Here is a 20,977-nt window from a genome sequence, read left to right as displayed (position 1 = left end):
AATCAGTGGCCAATGATTTAATTAGTTGTGCCTCTATAATGAGGTTCTCGTGAAAACCTGAAAAGGACTGGGTTCAGAGAGCCAAGCAGCTGAACCCCTGGAGACTCCTGGAGGGTAGTATGCCCAGGAAGAGCGTGGGAGCTCCTTGTGCCTTCCTCCATGCTTTGCCCTATACATTTATTTATTTATATCCTGGAAATATCTTTAAATTTTTATTTTTTTCATTGACACATAATAATTGTACATATTTGCAGGGTACATAGTGATATTTAGATACATATAATATATAGTGATCAGATCTGGGTAATTATATATCCATCATCTCAGACACTTATTTATTTGTGTTGGGAACATTCAATATCCTCTTTCTAGCTTTTTGAAACTGTATGTTATTGTTAACGGTAGTCATCCTACAGTGGTATAGAGCACTAGAACTTATTCCTCCTATCTAGCTATAATTTTGTATTCTTTTAACAAATCTCTTCCTGTCCCTCCCTTCCCACCTTCTAGTATCCTCTGTTCTACTTTTTACTTTCATTGATCATCTTTTTAAGCTTCCACATATGAGTTAGAGTATGTGGTGTTTTCACTTTCCATTCTTGGCTTATTTCACTTAACATAATGTCCTCCAGTTCCATCCATGTTGCTTTGAATGACAGGATTTCATCCTTTTTATGGCTGAATAATATTCCATATAAACCAGTAAATGTAAGTAAGTGTTTCCCAGATTTCTATGAGCCACTAGCCAATTAGTCAAACCCAAGGAGGGAGTTGTGGGAACTCTGATTTATAGCCAGTCAAAAGCACTTTGAATGACAGGATTTCATCCTTTTCATGGCTGAATAATATTCCATATAAACCTGTAAATGTAAGTAAGTGTTGCCCTGAGTTCTGTGAGCCACTAACCAATTATTCAAACCCAAAGAGGGAATTGTGGGAACTCTGATTTATAGCCAGTCAAAAGCACAGGTAAAGCAATCTGGGGCTTGCAGTTGGCATCTGAAGTGGGGGCAGTCTCCTGAGACTGAGCCCTCAACCTGTGGGATTTGATGCTGTATTCAGATAGATCGTGTCAGACTTGAATTGGAGGATACTCAGCTGGTGTCCACTGCAGAACTGATTGCTTGGTTGGTGTGTAGGGGAAGAAAGCTCCGTATGTTTGGTCACAGACACATTCTGTGTTGATTGTTGTGGGGTAAGAATAGAGGAAAAATAGTTTATTTTTTTCCTCTCTAGTCACAGGATGGAACATAGAGTCTTTGTTTTTATGGCTTGGGGTTAGGAGGAGGGATTAGCTAGAAAAGGACCGCTTAAGGACATTCAGAGGATGATGGAACTCTTCTGTATCATACTCTCTTGGTGGATGCATAACACCGTGTTTGTCAGATCCCATGGAATTGTATGCAGCAGAGCTATTTTTTTTTACTGTATGCAAATTAAAAAAAAAAAAAACAAAATCAACCAGGAACCAAAGACATAATGCAAACTATGACAAAAGGTCTAAGTGTGTTACAAATGAATGACCTAACCACATTGTAGGAGGTGGAGGAGAAAATCATGTGTTGAGTGGATATTAGGCTAAAGACAAAAAGTACTGTATACAAGTACTGTACTCTAGTTGATATTTTTTTTCTTACCAGCGTATGGGCTAACAGTTCTGCTATCCTTACCAGGATATGGGCTAAAAATTTTTTTTGCATACATGTACACTTAACATGTATACCAGGATTGAATAAGTAAGTAGCAAAGTTTTTACTGTCAGAGACAGAATCAAAGGAGGAATGCTAGAACAAAACCTATGGATGTTGGATTGAAGTCAGAGATATCGGTATGAATCAGTATGAGTGCATGCTTTTAAATACACAGAGAGTTGCACACACACAAAGTTAGTAGATATAAAAGTAGATGTGGCTATGTGTGTATACAAGGGTTAGTGTATATGTGTCTTTGTCCACTTTGAGGACCTAGAAGCAGTGATGTCCCAGTACCAGTGAGCACCTAGTGCCCAGATTTTGTTTTTCTAAATACCATTCTCTAATAAAAGGGACCTTGGAAAGCTTTGGAGAAGTGGTTTATTCTAGTACTGGGTCAACAGAAATATAAGATGAGCTTAAAGTATTTTGTGGTGTCAGAAAGTAGGGAAATACTTTTAAAAAGAAAGAAAGATGGCACGTCAGAAGGATACAGGAGCCAACCCAAAAGATCTCCCAATGGCCGAAGCTGTAATAATGAGCTACAAAATAACAGTAATATTGGATTATGGCCCAGAGCATAAAAAATACCCATGAGCCCATACTGATAGGAATAAATGATTGAGCAAATAAATGGGAGAGAAAGAACAACTCTTCCTTATAGAAGTATTACAGATAATAAATGTGGAAGGAACGAGGGCAATAGAAAATCACCATGGGAACACCACTGTAACACTTGCCTCAGTGAGACTCGCCAGTGAATGCAAAATTAATGGACAGAACCTTAATAAATAGTTACCCAAAAAATCTTTTCCCAAATAATATTTTATTTTTTATTTTTATTTATTTATTTATTTTTTGAGACAGAGTCTCACTTTGTCACCCAGGCTGGAGTGCAGTGGTACGATCTCAGCTCACTGCAACCTCTGCCTCCCAGGTTCAAGTGATTCTCTTGCCTCAGCCTCCCAAGTAGCTGGGACTACAGGCGCCCACCACTACGCTTGTCTAATTTTTGTATTTTTTAGTAGGGATGGGGTTTCACCATATTGGCTAGGCTGGTCTTGAACTCCTGATGTGTTGATCTGCCTGCCTCGGCCTCCCAAAGTGCTGGGATTACAGGTGTGAGCCACCGCACCCGGCCCAAATAATATTAAAAAGAAAAATAGTGACTTTATAATGGAGAAATCTGGCAGACATCCCCTCATGTAAGTGATGAAGGTTACCATCGCCAGTAATCAGATACTATGTCCTCTCTGCATAATGATGCACTGAATGGGCGTATCACCTCTGTGGTCATTGCCCCCTACATTCACAAGCACATCTAATTATGGGAAAACATAAGACAATCCCAAAATGATGTGCATTCTTCAAAATACCTGACCAAGACTTCAAAAATGTCAGGGTCATGAAAGACAAGGAAAGACAGTGCTGTCACAGGTCAGAGGAGCCTACGGAGATACAGCACAGCTCCATGCAGCGTGGGGTCCTGGATCGGATCTCAGACCAGCATAAGGACATGAGAAGAACAGCCAGTGAAACACAGTGAAGTCTGTAGTTTAGTTAATAGTGTTGTGTCAATGTCAGCTGCTTAGTTTTGATCATTATACTGTGATGATGTAGATGTTAATATCAGGAAGCTGTGTGAGGGGTATATGGGAACTCTATTCTATCTGTGCAGCTCTTCTATATGTCTAGAATTATTTTAATGTAAAAAGCCTTTGTTGTAAAGCTAACCAATGAGAAAAAGGGAAGAATACGTGTTCTTTGGTGAAAAGCTTGGAAGTGACTGGTGTAGATGAAGGAGCATCAAGAACAGAAAGAGACTTTGTGCCTCCATAAGCCACACTTTGATTTTACAACTGGTTAACTGAGGCCCAGAGAGCTCGGAGGACTTGGCCAAAGACACAATGCAAGTAGCTGAAGGGCAGGACTGGGACGGGGTTTCCTGACTCATAACGTGCAGCTATTTGATCTCATCCTGTCTCTGCTCCAGGGTTGGATTTTCCTCTTAATTGTTCTGATAATGCTGTTTCTGCTTTGCATGTTTTTAAAAGTAGATTTCATAGCCCCGGTTAAACATTGTGTTGAGTCAGATACCGCCCATGTTCCCTGTTGTGGGTGTCTGTTTTCATCATTTCTACCCTACAGGCGATGGCTTATGTATTTGTCTTACTCTGCTCAGCAGAAATTGGAGACCAGCAAAAGGCCTCCATCTGGTACTTCCACTACCTCCAAGAGCACCTCTCCAACCCTCACGCCCTCCCCCTCACCCAAAGGGCACACTGCAGAGTCCTCAGTGTCTTCCTCCTCATCCCATCGGCAGTCCAAGAGCAGTGGGGGCTCCAGCAGTGGCACCATCACAGATGAAGGTGAGTCCCCTGAGGGCTTGAAACCCCACCTAGTCCTCTCACCATGATGACCTGGCAGCAAAGAACTGCAAGGTGACCTTAATTGTTATAACCATCCTAGGTCAGGTTTTAAGAAAATTTACAACAAACATGTCCCTCCTTTTCTCTGATTCTGCCTTGTATTTTTGTCTTCGCTGTGCAAAGGTATGGTATGCTCCCTCAGAGTTTTTGAGTATAGGTGAGTTTTGTTTATATGCACAAACATACACCCGTGGAAATGCTTCTCCAACACGAACTTACTTTCCCTGGACCCTGTACCAGTCAGGATTCTTTCAGTTGCAAGTGAGAGAAACTCCATTCACACTGGTTCAAGGAAAAAAAATGAAACCTGACATTTCATTGGCTCATATGATGAGAGTGTCTAGGGTGTGCTTCAGCCATGCGTGAATCCAGGTGCTTTGGGAATGTTTCCAGGTCTCACGTAGGCTCTCTCCAAGTGGTGGCAAGCAGCTTCAGGCATAGTTTTGTCTTCATACTAATTTTTCAACCCCAGCAGAAAGAGTGCTACTTTCTCAGTAGGTCCATCAAAATCCCAAGTAAGGCCATTGGCTTGGCTGTATTTATAATGACCTGGGTCGGTTGCCCATCCTTGACTATCTCTGTGTCCACAGGGGTGGAACATGTTGATTGGCCATGCCCCTTGGGTCAGTTGTCTGCTTTGGAGCGGAGTTGGGGTCCAGCCTGCTGACATTTGTGTATTGGAAGTGGGAGAGAAAGAGTTCCTCAAAGGAAAATTTGGAAATACTGTTTCCAGGAGGAGGGGGATGGGTGGGGGCAAGCAAAAGCAGTTGATGTCTGCTGCAGCCAGGAGAGCCTCGGAACCTGCCTTGTGAATTACAGCCTCTGCAGCCCCCATGCAGGAATGATGAGGGAAGATGGAGTGGGTGGTAGGGCAGGAGCAGAGGCTTTGCAGTCAGGCCCCAGGAAAGATAAAGGCAGATGAAGAAAGGAATCTCATCCTTTTAAACTGCCGTCTAGTGGCCCCTAGGAGCTGGGAGAGGGGAAAGAGGAAGGGAGCTTTGGTGACACCTGGGGCCCAGGCAGGTGCAAATCGAGGAATATAAATCAGCAGGGAGGAAAATCTGATTGTGTATGTGGCCCTCACAAATGCATTTGTGGGCAGCTCGCTGCAGCTGCTGAGGAGGAGGGTGCTGAGCAGGTTCTGCTGAGCAAGGTAAGTTGGAATCACCTGCACAGGCTCTAGTCTGTACTAAGTTGATAAATGCGTGCTGCCACTGGTATCCTACTTATTTGGGGGCTACTTTTATTGTTTTGTGATATCCAGTGTGATCATTTATCAAGGCCTCAGAGGTTCACCAGCAAACTCCTTCCTCCCCAACTGTATTTTCTATGTGGAGTCTTGAGTTCCACACTCGTGAATTCTCCCACCTCTGAGGTTTTCAGGAATTGAAGCCCCTGGAGATTCAGTTAGGTATTTATGCCCCATTGTTTTCCAAAAACAGTGGAGACAGTGGATGTCTGTATGGACTGCCCATACCCACTCTCTTTCCCTCTTGTTCATTATTAAAAATGGTTTGCAAAGTCCTAATTGGGATGAAGAAAGAAGAGGGCCAATAGCACTTTACTTGTAGAATAATTTCTCTGGTTCAGAAAGCTTAGTTTTCCCATTGAGAGTTCCTAGGTCTTGAGGCCACAAGCTGTTTGTCCTGTGGTATATGATTGTTATAGGCCAGGGGCTGCAATCCATCCTCTGTTTTTATGATATTCTGGGAAATATGTGGTCCCAGTCGAGGACACATGTGAGCTTTGCCCCGCCTCATCTCTCCATCTGCATTCCTCCTCTCTGGACTCCACCTGTTAGAAGCAGCAAGGCTTGTGACAGCATCACCTTCTCAGCCTCACATTAGTTCCAGGAGGTTTTATTGGGCAGTCCCCTGGGTGCCCTAACCTGTGCACCCAGGGGAACTCACAGGGAGACAGACACATTCAACATAATGACATTAGAGTATAACACAAGGTGAGGTCATACCTGCTATCAGCACCATGTGCCGTGGAAGGCTCCCCTGGCAAACGGGCACTCCAGCTGGACCACGACGCTGGGAAGAGACAGGCAGTGGGGTGCCAGAGCTGACTGTTCAGTTTGTAGGAAATGCCCAAGCTAGTTGTTAAACACAACCATTATTTACAAATCACATGAACTTAGAATTAACTAAATTATAGAAATATAACAGTATATTGTACTTAAAATGTATTTTTTACTCATTTTTGTATATTTTATTATCTGTGCTCTTGAGGTTGTGTATATCTCATATCTGCAATGTGAATACCCCATAATGATGTGTTCCTACTGCGCATCTCTGCTCAGCTTCACTCTCAGGGATATTAGATTGGTAGGTTGAAATTGGCTATGATGGGGGTATTCACACCATGGAAACTGGCAAATGCCGTCAATCAGGGCTTGCTTTTTTTTTTGCGACAGGGTCTTACTCTGTCACCCAGGCTGGGGTACAGTGGCACGATCACAGCTGACTGCAGCCTCAACCTCCCTGGTCGCAAGCAATCCAGGGCTTGGTTTGTTGTCTTATAGATATTGTCCACTTGTAATCTAGGCAGTGATGGAAAAATGTTAACAGTGAGGGTTAAACTTAAAAGTATGTTGTGTCTGTAACTGTCATCTTGTGAATCACACAAAAAATTGAGAAACTATTCTTCCAGTATCTGAAAATCGTTATCTGATTCAGCCAAGTTGCTCACCTGAAGTTCCAACGTTAAGTCTTTGTTGTTTCTTTTTATCTTTCTTGTTCATGTAAACAAAACTCTCAGCCAGCGTTCATGTTGGAACCATATTCCTTGGCTGTGGGTACAAGAGTAGGGCAAAAACAAATGAAAGCATTTGGTGAGAATCAATTGGCTATATGGAATTTATAAGAAAGAATATTATATGTTTTATTATTTGTAAATCGTGTACCATAAATCATTTATATTAGTAAAATCAACAATAGATTTATGTGCCTGTATACATGCATACATCTTCCCCCCGAGAACCAGTTGTTAAGCATTTACCAGCACACCACTGTGGACCAAGGCTGCATGTGTAGGGAACGGCAAGAGCAAAGGTTTGGTGTCATGAAATACAACAGATTATGTGTGGATTGGGATTTGATTTGTCTCATACGTCCTCGCTCAGTAGCCTTTCTACTGTGAAGCTTTCCCTAGTCCCTTGGGCTGGGTCAGCTGTCCTCTCTGTCCCCACCTCGCCCTATTCTTGCTCTTCACCGTAGCATGCACCACCCATGAGAAAAGTGGAGAGCAGGTGCCTAGCACAGGCCTAGTAGCTAGACCACTAGATCACTGGGCTTGATTCCCTGCTCTGCCACAGTCTAGCAAGATGACCTCACCCAAGATGTGGTATCGAGCCTTTCTGTGCCTCAGTTCCTCATCTGTGAATGGGGACAGTAATAGGATCTACCTCATTGGTGTTGTAAAGAGCAAGTGGTTCATCCATGTACAGGCTGACTGATAGCACTGTGTATTAGCTTTCACCCTCCTCATCCCATCCTCCCAGCCACACTGAGCATCACAACAGGGACCTCTCCATCCTTGCTACCCAGTGTCCATTGGGCACAGTGGTAGTCAGTGCTGGAAGGAAGGAAGGGAAGTAGGGGAGGGAGGGAGGGAGGGATGGAGGGAGGGAGGAAGTAGGGGAGGAGGGGAGGGAGGGAGGGAGGGTGAGTTAAGAAAAGAAGGAACCCAAGCCTCCTGATCACTTATTTAAGCCACATCCACTGCCTCAGGACCTTTGCACCTGCTCTTCCCTGTCTGGATGCTGCCTAATGCTCTTACTCCAGATATCTGCATAACTCACTCCTTCATTTACTGCTCATAGGTCACCTTATAAGAGAGTCTTTCCGTGACCATCCTCTGTAAAACAGCGTTTGTAAAACTGGAAATGCTGTCATCTGCATTAATCTTGCTCTCTTCTTTCTTGCTGTCTTGCCTATCAGCCTTTGTTTGTTTGTTTGAGACAGGGTCTTGCTTCGTAGCCCAGGCTAGAGTGCAATGGCATAGTGGCATAATTGCAGCTCACTGTGGCCTCAAACTCCTGGGCACAAGTGATCCTCCTGCTTCAGCCTCCTGAGTCACTGGGACTACAGGCACACACATCACACCACCCAGCTAATTACTTTTAAATTTTTTGTAGAGATGAAATCTCATTGTAGTGCCAGGCCTGGTTTTGAACTTCTGGGCTCAAGTGATCCTTCACCCTCGGCCTCCCAAAGCCCTGGGATTACAGGCACGCACCACCTGCCCGGCCCCTATCAGCCTTCTTATTGTCTGTTTTGGTATCTGTTGAGTCCCCAGTGCCTAGTTTGGCAAATCACGTTTGAATGTGTGAGTGAGTTATTTCTCCAAGCCCTCAGGTGCTGGTTTTGTCTCATTTTCTTTATTCTCCCTGTTCTGACACCCAAATCATCCTCTTTTGCCCTTCTGGCTCTGCTGTTCCACATAGATGCCTTTTTCCTTCAGGAAGGCCACAGCCTCTGCACACTTGAGCCAAACCCTGGCTCTGCTCTGAAGCCCACCACCTTCTTTCTTAAGTTCTTCCTCACACTAGCTGAGGACTTGCTGGCATTGGCATTTACTGCAGGCATTGGCATTTACAGTGCCTTCTCGCGCAGAAGGCAGAGTTTTAGTTCTGGCAGCTGCAACTCCCAGAACTTGAGGGTCGCATTCTGGAGGGAATCAGTCAGTCCTGGCCCAGGCTCTCTGTGTCTTTGCAGCCTGACGTGGGGTTTTGTCAATTGCTGAGGACCTACCTTGAGGGGAAGAGGGTGCAGGTGGCTCAGGACCCACCTCCAGCCTCATCTGCAGGAGCCCAGCTGAGATCAGCTTTCTGTGTTGGTGTTTCTTATAGAATTTCATTTGAAATAAGATTACCACTACTTTATAGAAGTTTGGAGACCACTTTTTTGATAACATTTTACCAAATTCTAAAATTTTTTTTTTTCACCTTTCCCTCTTGAAGATGAACTGACCGGAATCCTTAAGAAATTATCACTTGAGAAATATCAGCCCATTTTTGAGGAACAAGAGGTAAGAATGCTCTTTTTGAATGTCAATTTAAATCTTACTGTAAAAGAAAACTTTGTCTAAATGTGTAGGTTTTCATTTTGCAAGCCTAAATTGATCTCTTGCACTGAGACAGCTGAGGAAATAGAATTCATGTTCAGCGGGTTTAGTTCAGTTTGTTGTTGTGAAATCCTGGGGACTTATGGCTAGCTTTGTTATGATAGAATTTTGTAATTTTGAGCACTACTTTCTCTAGAAAAGTTTTTTTCTGTCCTGAAAACATTTTTTTGTTGTGTGTGATTGACTGGCAGACTTATAGGCTTAAAGTGGGCTAATAGTAAACCCTGAGGAACCTGTGTTATGTGTCTGGATCTAGAGTCTGTGGTGGTCGGAGAGAGTTGCTCTGTGTTTAAAAACATTCAGATTCACATTAAAAAAATACTGTTCTGGAGTTTGGCACTTCCTCAAAATATTAAACATAGAGTTACTACATGACCCAGCAGTCCTACCCCCAGGTATATTCCCAAGAGAAATGAAGACATACGTCCACACAGAAACTTGTACACAAATGCTTGTAGCAGCATTATTCATGAAAGCCGAACTGTGGATACAACCCGAATGTCCATTGACTAATGAATGGATAAATAAAATATGCCTGTGCCGTGGAATATTATTTGGCCTTGAAAAGAATGAAATACTGGCACATGCTACAACATGGATGAACCAGAACACATCTTGCTAAGTGGAAGAAACCAGTCACAAAAGGCACATAGGGTGTGCTTCCATTTATATGAAATGTCCAGACTAGGCAAATCTATAGACACGAAAAGTAGATTCGTGGTTGCCAGAGAGTTGGGTGGAGGGGTGGGCGGGTGGAATGGGCAGAGTAGGGGGAGTGACTGGAATGGATACACAGTTTCTTTTGGGGGTGATGAAAATGTTCTAAAACTGAGTGTGTGGTGATGGTTACACAACTCTGTGAATATACTAAAAATCATTGAATTGTATAAATAGGTGAATTGTATGGTGGATGAACTATATCTCAGTAAGCTGTTAAAAAATTTACTGTTTTAGCCAAGTAAAACTCCTCCACAGGCCCACCAGCCACCAGGGTATAGTCACTGGTTTAGAACATTCTAGTGAGCCGCTTAGTAGGTGAAAACTGTCACAATTGCAGAGCAATCATGAGAATCACTCATTGTCCCCACCAGACTTGAGATGCAGTTGAGGAGCTTGTATTTTAGTTCAAGAAACAAACAGAGGGTACAGTAGCTTTCCTCCTCCTGTTTGCTTTTCTGCCATATGCAGTCTACCATTCCTGCCTCCCTGGTGTTTTAAACCTTAGCAATGACTTTCTCCAAGAAATCTTTCCCTATTGCTGATCGCTGCCTGCTTTTGCTGATATGTTTATGCCTTCTTGGAGTATAAGGAGAACACATCTTAAAGTACACTTCTGCTTCCTGAGGTATCATGTCTCTGGCTCACAGGGTGACATTTGTTCTGATTTCTTGGCCTTACCCCTTTTTCTGACCTGGCATGTCTGCGAGTTCACCGCTCCTTCATTCAGAGGTTGTTGTGGTTGTCCAGCGTAGGGAATGGGGGTGTTTCAGCTGACGTACAGAGCTTCGAGAATGTTCACGGGGAGAGGAAGGCAGGCTGTGCAGATTTGCTCTGATTTTTTTTTTTTTTTTTGAGACAGAGTCTTGCTCTGTCGCCCAGGCTGGAGTGCAGTGGCACGATCTCGGCTCACTGCAAGCTCCGCCTCCCGGGTTCATGCCATTCTCCTGCCTCAGCCTCCTGAATAGCTGGGACTGGCGCCCACCACTATGCCTGGCTAATTTTTTGTATTTTTTAGTAGAGATGGGGTTTCACTGTGTTAGCCAGGATAGTCTCGATCTCCTGACCTCATGATCCGCCCACCTCGGCCTCCCAGAGTGCTAGGATTACAGGCGTGAGCCACCGCACCGCTCTAATTTTAATAACTCACTCACCTAGAAGTTTCTGCAGCCTCTGGGGTCAGGGAGGGAGCTGGGGCCTGAGGCGGTGCCATGGGGAGGGCTGGCAGCCACTGGCTGAGGACCTCTGTGTGTGGTAGGTTCATGTGAGGTTAGCTGAGGCAGTGCCCTCATCTCTACTTGACACAGGTGCCTGTGCTTGCTGGGGGCCAAGCTCAGTGTCTCTTCATTTTACTTAGTTTCTCTCTGGCAACATATGAGCTGGTTACACTGTAGGGGTGCACTCTCTATATGGACCCACAACCCAGTGTTTTCCTTGGAGGCTTTAGTAGGACTGAGGTTTTAACCCTGCTGATTGCCACCAGACCCAATCACCACAGCTTCATGGGTACTTCTCAGTCCCTTGCAGAAACTCCTGGAAGTATCTGGCAGGTAGATAGCACTTTTCCCTAGTTTCCAACAGTAAACAATTCTCTCCATTAATATGCACTTACAGTCAATCAGTGAGAATTTGGAAGAGGAATGAAGTTAATTCATGTTCTTATCTTACCACATTGAAGCTAAAGACAGACTAATAATTTTCATCTTTCTACCTGTATTAAGGTAGATTTGACTATGTGTATTGAAAAATACCAAAATAATGGTACCTTAAACAAAAAATAAGGTGATTTTTCCCACAGAAAGTCTGGAGATGAGTCATCTGGCCCCTTTTAGCTCTCTGCTCCACCCCCACTAGTATATGTGGCTTGTATCCTCAAAGTCCAATATAGCTACTGGAGCTCCAGCTATCACATCCACATTCCAGGCAGCAGGATGGAAGGAGACTGAAAAAGGACGCATTCCCTCCTTTTTAAAGAGACTTCCCCAAAGTCCTACACAGTCTTTATTATATCTCATTTACCAGAAGTTTATCACCTGACAATACTGATCTGCAAAAGAAACTCAGAAATATGTTTTAACTGTGTGGAAATATGCCCAGCTAAAAATTGGGATTCTGTTGCTTAAAAAATAGGGCATGAATATTGAAAGGATACTGGGATATTTCTGCCTCATTCCTGCTACCCCTTCACAAGTAGTCATAGGAGAGGAATTCCGTCTTTGGTGCTCTCCACCTAGAATAAGCCCTGAGAGTTTGGCATCTCCCAGGGTTGACGGAGGTCAGAATTGGGAAGGTCAGTGCAGATGGAGAGGCAGAAGATTGATTGATTGATGCAGTCATTCATTCATTCAGTCAACAAACACACACTAAGTACTTGAGACCCTGCCCCTGCCAGACCCTCTGCCAGAGCCGGGTGCTGGGAAATGCAGATGCCCAGAATACTCTGGAACCCAGAGAAGGGGTCTATGAAATGAGGGCCAGAGAAGACCTGGGTTGAGAACTAAGCTGAAGTTTGGAGAAAGAGGGGGAACGGACCTGGAAGGGCATCTGGGAAGAGGGAGCAGGATTCATTGAGGGAGCCTGTGGTACTCTGGCTTGGCTGGGGCTGGGCCAAGGCCAGCCCATCAGGAGGAGGGAATGGAGCTTGACCAGGCAGGGCCTGGACAGCGTGGACTTGCTTCTGTACACCACGGGCTTGAGGTAGATGCAGGCTGGACAGGTCTGTAGCCTCTGGTATGGAGGTGGACAGGGGTTGGAAGGGCAGAAGGGGAAGAATAACTGGGAGGGAAAGACCAGTTAGGAGGTGGAGGGCCCCTCACCAAGAGGGCAGGTGCTGAGGACGTCAGAATCGCTGAGGACTGGCCATGGTGCCAGGCTGGATGTGGGGTCCCTGCTAGGGGTTGGGATTGTGGGGAGAGACTCGTGTCCAGCAGGACTGGGGCAGGTGGTTTCCATTAAAATGGCATCACCCATCCATTCAGCCCCTCAGCACTCTGTGAGCTATAGAACACCCAAGAGATGCCAGGAGCTTACTGTTGCCAGAGGGGTGGGGGTGCCTGCATCTCAGGGAGGGCTAAGGATGGGTTAAAGGAGCAGATTCTTCCCCAGTGACTCAAACCTGGTTCGAGGTTTTTGTTTGTTTTTAATCCAGAAAAGTAAAATGACTGTTAACAGAGAAAAGGAAAGATGGGGAGCAGGGAAAATTTCAGAAAGAAAATCTCTATCCCTACATAAATCAAATGTTTTAAAGAAAAAAAAAATTTAATCTTGTTAGGTATGAGGGAATGTAAAATAAAGCCTGCTTATAAAGTGAAAGACTGAGGATTTTCAAGAAGTTATGCAAGTTTCATTTTAAATGGCACTAGCATATCTCTAAAGTGTGATAGTATCTTGTAGTTTGTAAACGTAGATCATAAAGCTGTTTGTAAACTCTCTTTGTAGATCTCGCATCCACCCTGTAATTTATATGGTGGGACTATAATTTTTCGGTGGGGAAACTGAGGTAAGGCACCTGCCCAGGTCCCCCGGCAGTGAGTGGGAATTGGCACCCTATCTGTCTCCAGGGCAACACAGCCTCCTTCTGCTTAGCTCTGGCTGAAGACGTGGGTGTGGGCAGCCAGTTCTCTGTCCCGTCTCCCAGATGAGCGCTGTTGTTGGAGTCTGATTTGTGAAGCTGTAGCATTGTCTGCAACAGCATCTCCCCAGGGGGAGGGGCCCAGACCGGGGACCCAATGCCTTAATGCTTAGGGAAGTGAAGTCATGTTAGCAAGAGGGCTACTGCCCTCAGGAAAAGCCCATGAGGGAGGCCAGGGAATCTGCGGCTGAATGATGTGGCATTGTAGAGTAGGGCGAAGATGCTGGAGCCCTCTGCCAGGGTTCAAAGCCAGGCCCTGCCACTTGCCATGTTACATTGAATGCTAAAAAAAACCAACTCTGTGTGTCAGTTTCCCTGTCTCCAAAGTGGGGATAGTGATCTACCCCGCTGATGTCATGAGGGTTAAATGACTCAGTCTATCTGAAATCCTCAGAAGGTGCTTTGCACACATAGTGCTCACTACCCTCCTCTGGTCTAACACTGAGACTGGCTTTCCAGTGGACCTGGATTGGATCCTGCCAGGTGTGGACCCCTATGCCAGAGGCCGTTGTTGTCCGACATGCAGGGTGATGGATGTGCTTGCTTCATTGGAGCCCCTTCCGACCTTCCCTCCACCTTGCCGTAGAGGAACAGAAGCCAGTGGAGCAGAGGGCTTGATTTCCTGTCCAGGGGCCAGGCAGGGCTGACAGAGCTATCAGGATCTCACCCGTAGAAACCAAGGCTTGCAGTTTTGAGATGCCCTTATTCTGAGCTCTGCTCTCATTCTCCATGGCCCTCTCTCCTTTATTGCTTCTGCTTATTTCTTCACTCTGTCTTTCCACAGTCTGTCTCTGTCTCGTGCATGGTGGGGGAGACGAGGTGAGTACTGCCATACATTTGCACAGTATCCAACGTTGTTAAAAGTACAGCAACATTGCAGTTAACTTTTCTAATAGCAGGTCTTGGATTTCTCCTGTTCTAGCCACCCAGATGACTATCTCAGAGACTTTCCTTACTTGGCTCATTTTAAGGGTCTTCCTAAAATGCATCTGTTCAGAAAATCCAAGAGCCAGATCTGAGGAGAGTTCGTTTTTTTTTTTTAAATGTTTTCAACAATGCTTTAAAGATAAAGTCAGGACTTAGAAGTAGTAAATCATCATCAGTTTACTACTAATAAGCACTCATAGCTCATAATCATGAGATTGCTGTTGTGGCTGGGAAGAATCTGTGGCATCCAGCAGATGGTGGTGAATCCCCTCTCTCTCCCCAGGTGGACATGGAAGCGTTCCTCACACTGACTGACGGTGACTTGAAGGAGCTGGGAATTAAGACAGATGGGTCCAGGCAGCAGATTCTGGCAGCGATTTCTGAACTGAATGCAGGCAAGGTACTGTTCTCCGTTTCTTGTATTTCCATGTTTCAGACATCTGAGAGCTTCACCAGGGTCCTGGGATCTGGAGAAGGTCTTACTTCCTCTCCTCTGTCATATCTGACAGTGAGCAAGCACTCACTGCCTCCCAGCATGGCCTCTTCCCCCATAAAGTTTCTCCCCAGATTGAGCTGAAATCTTCACTTAGCTAATTCAATGCACAGGGCTAGGTGTGGCCCTCGGGAGCGCTGTGAAAGCAGAGCCTTCGAGCCTTTGACACAGACAGGCCCTGGGGTCAGGCTGGCCTGGGTTTGAATCCCAGCTCCTTCACTTACTCACTGTGTGGGGTGAGGCGAACACCTCTCTGAGCCTCGCTGTCCCCATCTGTAGGGTGGGGATGATGGTGTTGTGTCAAGGACTAAAATGCTCAGCAGAGCTCCTGGCACACAGACAGCAGTCAGTCACTATTGTCGGCTTCCCACATTTTTGTCTCATGTTAAATTTCTCATCAGCTTTAAAGCTAAAAATATCAATGCTCCCACCCTGCGCCCACCCAGAGCCACACACACACCAAAAACAAAAAGAACCACAAAAATAAAAAAGACAAATCACCACTCACTTTGCAAGCTTCATTGTAATTGCTGTTCGGTTTTTGGAACTCCTTTGCTGTCTGCTTTTTTTCTTAATATAGGGTGGCTTTTTTTTTTTTTTCCAGCAACAATGTGCAGTAGCTGTTTACCTGCTGCTTTTTCACACTTTGCCTAACAGCTTTCCACTTGCTGGACAATAGTCTCATGCCTGGAATTTTGTTATTATGAATATTGCCATAATGGACATCTCTGCCTTTTTACCTTTCCTTCCTTCCTTCCTTCCTCCCTCCCTCCCTTCCTTCCTCCCTTCCTCCCTTCCTTCCTCCCTCCCTCCCTCCCTCTGTGTTCCACAGTATGCAGAGATACCAGAGAGCATGGCCACTTTTATGGTTCTTTATGTTGCTGGACTATGCACAGAAATATTGAACAGACACATAGCACCAGCAGCAAATAAATATTTACATGGTACTTTATCATCTACAAATCACTACATATGTTTCCTCATCAGTCCTGGAGACAGCCCAAGGAGGCCGGTGTCCTTACACTTACTTCGTCTGGCTGGCAAGGGTGCACAGTCTAGGGAGGGGAGCATGGTGCCCAGGTCACACGGTGGTGGGCAGTGGAGGGAGACTCTAAACCCAGGCTTCCTGGCCTCTTTCTCTTCACCTCTCTGCAGCACTGTGCTGTGCAGAGGCGGCTCCTCTCAGCCCTGCCAGGATTGGAGGCGGTGGTTTTTGTTGTCACTGTCGTCATTCCTATTTCCTGCCTGAAGGCTACGAGGTGATCCTTCAAAGGGATGCCCTTAGCATTGCTTTGGGCATCCCAAGGCCAAGTAGTTTTCCTCCAGTCTTTACTAGTTACTTCTCCTCTGTAAATGGCCGGATTCTAAACATTTCTTGGTTGTTGCATGGGCCTGGACCACCTCACTTTACATATAGGGAAGCCCAGGCTCAGAGTTGGGCAGTGATGCCTGACTTCCGGACCAGCACCGCTTCTGCTCTGCTGTTAGATGTCAGCGGGGAGGGCAGGGGGGTAAGGCAGGTATGGAGGTTGTCAGAGGCAGGCAGATCTCGGCTGTTAGGAAGGGCATCATCCAAGAAACTGAAGCCTGAGGGTGGCTCACAGAAGGCGAATCAACCAGAACAATCTCTGAAGACTGGGGCATCGATTTAGTCATGAAAAAGAGCCTTTATGTCTCAGGCACCGTGTGGGTATTGACCATTCAGAATCACTCTGTGCCTTGCGTTGTGCTCTGAGCATGTCATACATTATAGTCATTCATTTAATCCTTACGAAAGCCGCTGAAGTCAGTTTCAGTTTATAGATGAGGAAACCAAGGCTCAGAGAAGTTGAGGAACTCACCCAAGGACTCCAGCTGCCTCGGTGTAACTAACCCACAGCACATAAAGGAGAGGCAGGTGGTGCTGTGAGAGCTCCTGGCTTGGAGTCAGGGCTGAGAAGATACCCCTGAGGGAGTGGCAAGGCAGCTGAGACCTGAAGCAAGAGTGGAAAGGCAGAGGTAGGCACCCGTGCAAAGGCCCTGTGGTGAGGTGTACAGTGTGTTTGAAGAATAAAGGAATGACTGGAGCACAGAACAAGAGACATGAGATGTGGGGAAGCCCAAGGGACAGAGCAAGGCACCCAAGGTGGTAAAGGATGACGCCATCAAGTAAGGGAAAGGCCTTTGGGGAGGAGAGGTGGCTGAGGGATGGCGGGGCGGTGAAGGGCTGTAGCCCAGGCGTTAGAGGAACCTTTCTCCTCCTGGCCTCCAGAGGCCAGATGTGTGAACCAAGGAAAGAATGGAGTGGGGAAAATCCAAGCTTAAGCCAGTTAAGGAAGAAGGACAGAAAAGGCTCTGGAGGCAGGGCCAGTGAGAGGACAGGCCGGGAGCTGAGCCACCAGATAGCAACTGCTAATGCTTCCAGAACCTCCTCTCTGCCCTCTGTGACTGTGTCCTCCTTGGCCCAGGATCACAAAAAGCAGACAGACGGGGCTAGTTTGCAAACCTTAGGAAACTTAACTGACATCATCAGAGTGAATGATGTGACATCTTGAGCCCATCCTGATAGAGGACATTGTTCTTAAAGTTTATACAGACTAGAGCCTTTTTTCAGTTTCCTCTCAAATTCATCCCCCCTTCCCCTCATTCCCTGTTCTATGACAGTCTGCATCCTATACTAAACAGGCCCCATTAGGAGAAGCAGAAGGGACAGCTGTTAGTGGTCCTACTTAGGGGCCCAGCTCACCAGCTCCCAACCAAGAGGCCCAGGTGCCTGTGACATGCCAGGCCAAGAGCACCACTCAATCCCACCCATTTCCCTCCAGCAGGCAGCATCCACCCTGCAGTCAGGCAGTTCCACACAGTAATAGGTACAAGGAGAAGGAGCCGATCTGAACCACCTCCCTGGAGAAAGACCCTGTTATTCAAAAGTAAATATAGTACCAGATAAAGTCCTCTGAAAGTGAGGACCGTGTATCATCATGAGTCATCGAGAAAAGGCATGTTTAGGAGAAATGTAATAGTACAAAAGCAAATTTAACTTCTGCTGCATTATTCTAAGTTAGCACTGCAACTGTGTGCTGGTTCTCAGATGTGCAAAGAGCTCCTCAGGCCAAAGGTGGCTTCCAAGAGCCAGTTCACTGCGCTTACAGCCTTCAGATGCTCTGGGCCTTGGCTCTTCTAGACTGGACTTGCCTGACCTTGACATCAAGGGTTCCTGCCTCTTTGGTTTTGCTATAGGGCATGAACTTCTCTTTGTAACATTCATACTTTTTCTTTTGCAACGCAAGCTTGGCCAACCAAGAGAGAGTACCCATTATGGCTCTCGTGCTCTGTACACATTGGAGAGCCTAGACCAGGACACATGAGATGGGGAGACCCAGCTTTCCTTCCCCACAGTGTCTTTCTAGCTGTGGCCCACAGCACACTGATGGGTTTTAGAATCCATTTAATGGGGCATGAGCAGCACATTTTAGGAAATAGAATAGAAAATAGCAACATGCTTTTGCAGATAGAAAGGACAAAATGTTTCAGTTATATATGTTTACATGAAAACAGGGTGTGATATAAAATGCATTTTTTACACAATCAATAAGATTGAGCATTTTGGCCTAAAATTTTTTTAAGTGAGTATTAACCAAACACCTGGCTTGTAATATAATAACATCAGCAAGTCTTATCAGGCATAGTAATATTAGCAAAGCTTGTGGACTCCCAGCCTGCAAGCCATATCACTTCCAGATGAACCCACCCCAGTACTGGAATTGTAATGTGTGCTCGAGTCTGCTCATTAGTTTGTTAGTTTTGGACGAGTTACATATTGGAGGTTTACCAGAAATGAGGAGTTAGTTGGTTCTAAGTCATTGTTTCTTTCTGTTGCCCTTTTTTTGTGGTTGTCAGTGCAGTGCATATGATTTTATTAAATTTACACAGTACCAAAATGGTGAAAAGAATTTCTTTAAGAAATCACAATCCAATCGCTCAGAGGCCAACACTGTTCACCTTTGGGCAGATTACTCTGTAGTGTTTTGTGTCCTTTTTCTTTGTTTTTTCTTTTTTAAAGAGATGGGGTCTTCCTGTGTTGCCCAGGCTGGCCTCAAACTCCTGGCCTCAAAGGATCTTCCCACCTCAGTCTCTTCAGTAGCTTGGATTATGAGCACGCATCACCACACCCTTAAATTTTTTTAAAAATATGACTGAGATAAATTTGGGTCTGTAATTTTATCTCCTGCTTTCTTTAATATGAAATATATGCAGCTACTCATGTCATTAAGAACTCTTTTTCATATAAATTTGCATAGATGTGCTAAAATTAATTTTTAAAAAATTCCTACCTGTTATGTAGATTTTCAAACTTTGTATAAATGGTGCTGCAATGGACAGCTTTGTGTCTAAGGCCTTCTAATCATCTCCTCACAGTAGATGTCTGAAAGTGGAATTACTGAATCAAAGAGGCGGAATCAAGGTATATGTACATCTGAATAACTTTCTGGAAAGAGCCAGTGAACAGTTCCACTGGCTGTGAGTGTGTGAGAGTTTGTTGTTCGTTTCACTGCAGCTTTGCCAGTATCACATCAGTTTGTTTTTTAATCTTTATTAATTTGATAGGCAAAAAAAGGTACCCTGTTTTAATTTGCGTTTTTTGAAATACTAGATAGGTGAACCTTTTTTCTACATTTAATGGCTGGTTTTTTTTCCCTTTTGAGAGTTATCAGGCAGGTCCTTTGAAACTCAGGGGTTTTTAAAGGGCAATTATCATTATCATCTTCAATCAGTTGTAGATGCAGGAAACAATTACGGTTTTAATCATCTGCAGCTCCCTCCTAAGGTTAGCAGGCAGCGAGGGCCGGAACCCTGTCTTGCCCTGACCTCATTTCTCAGGCAATTAAGGCTAAGGTGGTGTTTAATAATAACATTGTTGTCGACCCTTCCATTTACACTTTAGCCCTCTGCAGTTTGCACAGTGCCACCCCATTCATTATCTCAGGGTGAGCTTCAGTGCAGCCCTGGCAGGTCACATTATCCCCATTTTACAGATACTTAGCGGAAAAGGGGCGGGCCTGGGATGCTGGCGCTAATCAGTGATAGAGTGGGGATTCCAGATGCTCTGACCTGGCATCCAATGCTCTGTCATACCCTCCAGCCTTTGGATTGTGTTGATGGAATCTGGAGGGCATTTTTCCAGCTTATTTAAAATTGTTTGGATGGGTTGGAATGAAGGGAGAATCTTACTGTCCTCTTGAGTCTAGGAGGCCTCATCAGCACAAGACGTGTCTGTGTGGGGGTCTGGAGAGGGGCCCCTCTGGCCTATAGGGAGCCCATGAAATGAAAGAAAGTTTGAAGTCTGGGCTCATTCAGTGGATTTTCCCCCCTTTTCACTCTTAGTAGAGAACAGTCTGCCAGAGATGATACATTTTTAATTTAATTTACATTTTGACCATATTTATTAATTTTTAAAAATATGTTTAATCTGCTGCTGCCCTCTGAGGATAGGACCTGTGTCCAGCTACCCACACAAGGTCTGATGGGGAAATGTGCTAAAATTAATTTTTAAAAATTTCCTACCTGTTGCTTATACAGATTTTCAAACTTTGTATTAATGGTGCTGCAATGGACAGCTTTGTGTCTGAGGCCTTCTGACAATCCCGTAGCCATCACCTGAGGGACTGTTATCATCCCTGTTTTGTAGATGAGGAAACCAAGGCCCAGGGAGATTAAGTATCTTGCTCAGGGTGACCCTGCTAGCAAATGGGAGAAATGGGCTCTAAACCTAGACTGTGACAGGGTCTCGCTCTATTGCCCAGGCTGGCCTTGACCTCCTGGGCTCAAGCAATCCTCCCACCTCAGTCTCCAAGTAGCTGGGACTACAGGTGCATGCCACCATGCCCAGCCCAGTCTCTGTTCTTTGTTGTTGTTGTTTTTAATTTTTTATTTCCATAGATTATTGGGGAACAGATGGTGTTTAGTTACATGAGTAAGT

The 20,977-nt window shown here is 45.2% G+C and overlaps 1 protein-coding gene across 15 annotated transcripts in view; it reads left to right on the top strand.

Moving 5' to 3' along the window:
* The window catches only part of ANKS6 (ankyrin repeat and sterile alpha motif domain containing 6), a 65,202-nt gene that overhangs the window by 36,306 nt on the left and 7,919 nt on the right, over positions 1-20,977 (top strand). For 7 of the 15 annotated variants that reach the window (XM_031654349.1, XM_017949703.3, XM_017949699.3 and 4 more), the window contains 3 exons: positions 3,874-4,060; positions 9,087-9,154; positions 14,809-14,925. In XM_031654349.1, coding sequence (XP_031510209.1) covers positions 3,874-4,060; positions 9,087-9,154; positions 14,809-14,925 — 372 coding nt within the window. Of the gene's footprint in view, positions 1-3,873; positions 4,061-9,086; positions 9,155-14,382; positions 14,421-14,808; positions 14,926-20,977 lie in introns of those variants that run through there. The other 8 variants (XR_002517505.2, XM_017949700.3, XM_009188430.3 and 5 more) reach the window with 4 other exon arrangements.

Source organism: Papio anubis, chromosome 13 (genome assembly GCF_008728515.1).
Source record: "Papio anubis isolate 15944 chromosome 13, Panubis1.0, whole genome shotgun sequence".
Lineage (NCBI taxonomy): Eukaryota > Metazoa > Chordata > Mammalia > Primates > Cercopithecidae > Papio > Papio anubis.
Note: the sequence above shows the minus strand (reverse complement) of the source record. Positions and strands in the feature narration are given on the sequence as shown.